The 4,650-nt window shown below is 34.2% G+C and overlaps 1 protein-coding gene across 2 annotated transcripts in view; it reads left to right on the top strand.

Annotated features, from left to right (window-relative positions):
• The window catches only part of LOC119632052 (spermine synthase), a 26,373-nt gene extending 24,729 nt beyond the window's left edge, over positions 1–1,644 (top strand). For both annotated transcript variants that reach the window (XM_038024741.1, XM_038024742.1), the window contains exons 3-4: positions 163–285; positions 377–1,644. In XM_038024741.1, coding sequence (XP_037880669.1) covers positions 163–285; positions 377–960 — 707 coding nt within the window. In that variant the 3' untranslated portion in view covers positions 961–1,644. The remainder of the gene's footprint in view (positions 1–162; positions 286–376) is intronic.
• The last annotated feature ends 3,006 nt before the right edge of the window (positions 1,645–4,650 follow it).

Here is a 4,650-nt window from a genome sequence, read left to right as displayed (position 1 = left end):
TTTTTTTTTTTTTTTTTTTTTTTTTTTTTTTTTTTTTTTTGTATATAAAGGGAGGGGTATGTATAGGTGGATAGATGTAATTAAAATGAAAAATAAACTTTTATAATAAATATAGCGGAAAGAAATGAAAAGAAAGGAACAAAATTGTGGTTATATTTATAGATGAGCGCATTATTGAATATGATATTGATTCGTTGCTGTATGAGGCGCGTTCACCATTCCAAAAAATTCAGATTATGCACTCCAAGACATTGGGCAACATGTTAATATTGGACGAATTGCAAAGTAAGTGAATTGAGTGCATAAGTGTTATGCAATGAGTGAATGAATAGATTAATTAATTACAAATAAATGTTTGTTTCATACATTTTTGTAGATATTGCTGAATCAGATTTAATTTACACTGAAACATTGATGGGACGTGGCAATGAGAATTATGAAGGTAAGGAGATCTGCATTCTGGGAGGTGGAGACGGTGCTTTGCTTTATGAATTACTGAAAGAGAATCCTAAGCATGTGGTCATGTTGGAAATTGATGAATTAGTTATGCAAGCGTGCAACAAATACTTGAACAGTATCTGCGGTGATGTCCTAGAGAAACGTAAGGGCGACAATTATGAAATTATTGTGGGCGATTGCGTCGAATATATGAAAAAATTCATATCAGAGGGACGAAAATTTGATTACGTATTTGGTGATTTAACGGATATACCCATATCGGGCGCACCAATCGGTGAATGCTGGGATTTTATACGTACCATACTTGAACATTCGTTCCATATTTTAAAATCGGATGGTAAATATTTAACACACGGTAATGGCACTAGTTGCGTTGAATCACTAGAACTATTTGAAGAGCAGCTACGTTTACTAAAACCAAAGGTGAAATTTACAACTTCAAAAGCATTTGTACCATCGTTTATGGAAGAATGGCTCTTCTATCAGGTCTCTTTAGCTTGACGAGCTCAATCTATTTCTAAGGAATTTAATTGCCAGCGACGACTACATTTAATTAATACACAAAGTAAATCTATGGAGAAAACATTAACTAATATTGAAGCGGCTTTCCCTCTAGCAGCGAAACTTGTTTGCGACATTGAACATAGACGCTTCCTTTATCATAGCTCAATATCCTAGTCTGGTTTACTAATATGCCTAACATCTGCTCATCAATATCATTTAACCGTTGATTTTATAGTATATAAAACCTCATTCAGGTGATAAAAATTCATACCAAATATTTAACGAGTTCATCACCCAAAATACAAGACGAGTAATATGTTTAGTTTAAGATTTTGTTTTTTGATTATGTATCAATTTTAGTATGCTTATAACTATCATCTAAGAATAAAAGTATACTAAGTTCGTCCTTCTGTGTGTAACAACTACAAGAATATGCATCAGATGCCCAACAAAGTATGTACATATCTACCTAATTAGCGTATGATTTTGATTCCCTTTCGTCTGCCAATGATAAGTCAATATGCACTCCATGTGCATATGGCGGCCACATATAAAGTTTATATATAGGCGCTATTCGCTCCCAGCCATTTTCATAAAGAATAGAGAAAAACTAGAACGTATGATTCATAGGTGAAATTAATCTAAAACTTGAAGCAATGGCCTTAATCCGCTTACAAGACCCCCCCCCCCCCCTCCCCCCCACGGCTCCCTCACCCCTCAGGAACCAAAAATAGGCAAAACACTGTAATTTAAAGCAGTATTTGACCGTAACACGTGATATTAATCCAAAATCTGATACAAATATTCCCTAGCATAAGTTCGTCCCGATCGATCAGTTAAACGTCCCCGTTTTTAATAAATCCAGCTCAGTTATAATGCATAAGTTTAAAGATGTGAAATCAAAGATTCGCTCTAAGACTATTATAAATTTTTAATTTCCTTTAAATTTAAAAAATTTGAATTTGTTTCGTTTACAATTAAGAAATGACTTATTTTAACTATAAATCAGACAAAACTAAGATTGCATCTAGTACGGAATATGCCAGAACCGTCTTAATAAATAGGTTATGTTTTCGAAAATTGTAGTTACTATTAATCTTAAGGATGAGAAAAATTCTACAACATAATATATTTACAATAGAAAATGAATTAAACGAGGACATGCGATGCAATATAATCTGAAGAATAATGTACTTAGGAAATAAGCAAAAGAATAATACATTGCGAACAAGTATAAGGAAAAAAAAAAAAAAGAAAAAATAGCTAAATTTAATGCTATCACGCCATCTCCAGCAGTTGCTTGTTTTTTTTTTCTTTTCATCTTCTCCTGCTTTCCTTTGTAACATTAGGAACGGATTTACCGACGCTGCCTAAAAAATAATTTTGAAATCATTCATTATACGCAATATATCGATCATGATATTATTATTAGTAATTAATTATTATCATTAATTATTATAATATATTTAGACCAAAAGAATAAATTCTAGGACTAAGAGTAGCAATGGGCACTAGCAAGTAAATCCTTTATCGTGAGATATTTTCCACAGTTGCATATCTGAGGAGTAGATTTCTTAAGAATTCGTTGATATGTTGCAATAGTATGTCCAAGCCGGATTCTTGCAAATGCTACCAATCTTGATTTTCCCTATGTTGATTGAATGTAGAGTTGGAACGAGGCTAGAATTAACCAGCAAGTAGTGTGGATGATGATGACTGTCGATTTTTTTCATCAGTTTTCTCTTCAATTTTTTGCCCAACATACTTTTGAAGATCAAACTTTTTTATTATGTCGCCCATAATAAATAAAGGTGCGGAAAATGTACCGAAAACCTTGGAACCAAAAAAATTTGCATTTTTTCTTCATCCGCGGCATTGATGCTTCTTATATTGTTAGTAGTATTCCATTTGAAGTTTGGGAGAAAATGTAAGACCCAAAACCCCGCGTGTTTACGCATTTTGAACTGATAAATTATTTATGTACATGTTCCGACTTGCCGCATCACATACGCGTTTTCTACAAATGTGGAATTTTTTTAATTCCTGTATCGATATTTTTTGGAATCTGGCAGAGCGTCTTACTTATTATTTCATTGAATGCAATTTGAGGGAAGTGTAATAGATAGAAGCATTTCATTGAGCATAGGAAAAGACTTTGAAAAGTGACTATTGACTGTAATTTTGAACCGCTTCTGCGACATGAAAGATTTGATTTCCATGATTTCGAATTGTTTAAGATAACATGTAGGCAAATTCTGGCAAAAGTCTTTCCAAAGTCGATTGAAAGAATTTATTTATTTTATTTATTTATTTATTTTAATTCTACTTATACATGAAACTCAACTAAACAAATAACAGTCGAGTTCAATTGGCTCTTAACGCAAAACTTATATTAAGTTAATAATAAAACTTAGTATAAGTACAATAAAACAAATAAGAAGGAAAAAAAAAAGCATGTACACAACCAGCATAGAGCCACGCTTACAACCGGTACAGGACCAAATTGCAAATGAGCCCCTAAGCTATCGGAAACATGCATAAGCCTGGCAACCGATAACAGTTAACAACAATTCATTTTCGAATCGTAACGACTGTTTAAGGATAAAAGCTAGTTTAAGCACGACATAGGTAAATCACGCGTACTAAGTAATGTTGCTTTAATGGACTTTAAAGAGTCCGATAACGAGAATAAGTGACAGACGTCATTTAGGTTCTTGCAAACGACACGGAGCGGATTAAACAACTCATAATTATAAGCTTAACCAAGATAAAGTGCCTAGAGAAGCGGTTAGGGACATTAAAGCTTATTTCACCAAGTAATGAAAGCGAGTCTACCAATAGCACCATTTATTACTTTGATTACAAAGGAAACGCCAAGAACAAACCTACGTTTCGCAAGAGACGTTAAGGACAGCAGAAGCAACCTATTGTCATAGGGAGGAAGAGAGGCAATCGGATCCCGACCCAAATTTCCAAGGGAAAACAGCAAGAATTGCTTTTGAACATAGCACCTATATGAAGGAGACCACACAACAGAGGCATACTCGAGTCTAACTCGGGTCTAACCAAACACATGAACAGCCTTTTCGTAATGTAGGGATCATCAAGCTCTTTGGAACACCTTTTTATAAAACCAATTGTAAAATGATTTCCTTCAGGTATTGCTGCTTCCGTTGTAAAATAGTCAGTGTGTGGTTGAGCATCAACACAACTTCTGTCTGATTTAACTGACTCAACAAACCAAGATACTCTTGAAGTCATAATTTTCTTCAATAGTTCAGAGAGGCAGGATAGCAAAAAGATTCAATGGTAGTCTGATGCCACAGAAATTTTCTTATTTTTTGGAATGGCAACGATTACCGCAAGTTTCCATGGATTGGAATTATTACCGGTAGAAAAGATTGAGTTATATAGATCAACTAATTTACGCTTACTTGAAATAGACAGTGCTTTGACCGTATGGTATGAAATACGATCCAAGGCTGGTGTTTTCCCTTTTACGTTGGTAAGACAGCTCTTAGGTCCTGATGCGGATGTAGGTTTTTCTAGAAAAGTATTGCATCCGTTAATAGGATGGATATTGGATAAAGTAACTGGAGTTCCCTTATTTGCAATGAGTCATCAAGAGAAATTGCAGTCAGACGAGTATTCAGACCATACTTCTTGGAAGTGGTTAAGAATCTCCTG

Source organism: Glossina fuscipes, unplaced genomic scaffold, assembly GCF_014805625.2.
Source record: "Glossina fuscipes isolate IAEA_lab_2018 unplaced genomic scaffold, Yale_Gfus_2 1, whole genome shotgun sequence".
NCBI lineage: Eukaryota > Metazoa > Arthropoda > Insecta > Diptera > Glossinidae > Glossina > Glossina fuscipes.
This window is presented reverse-complemented; position numbering and strand designations above follow the sequence as displayed.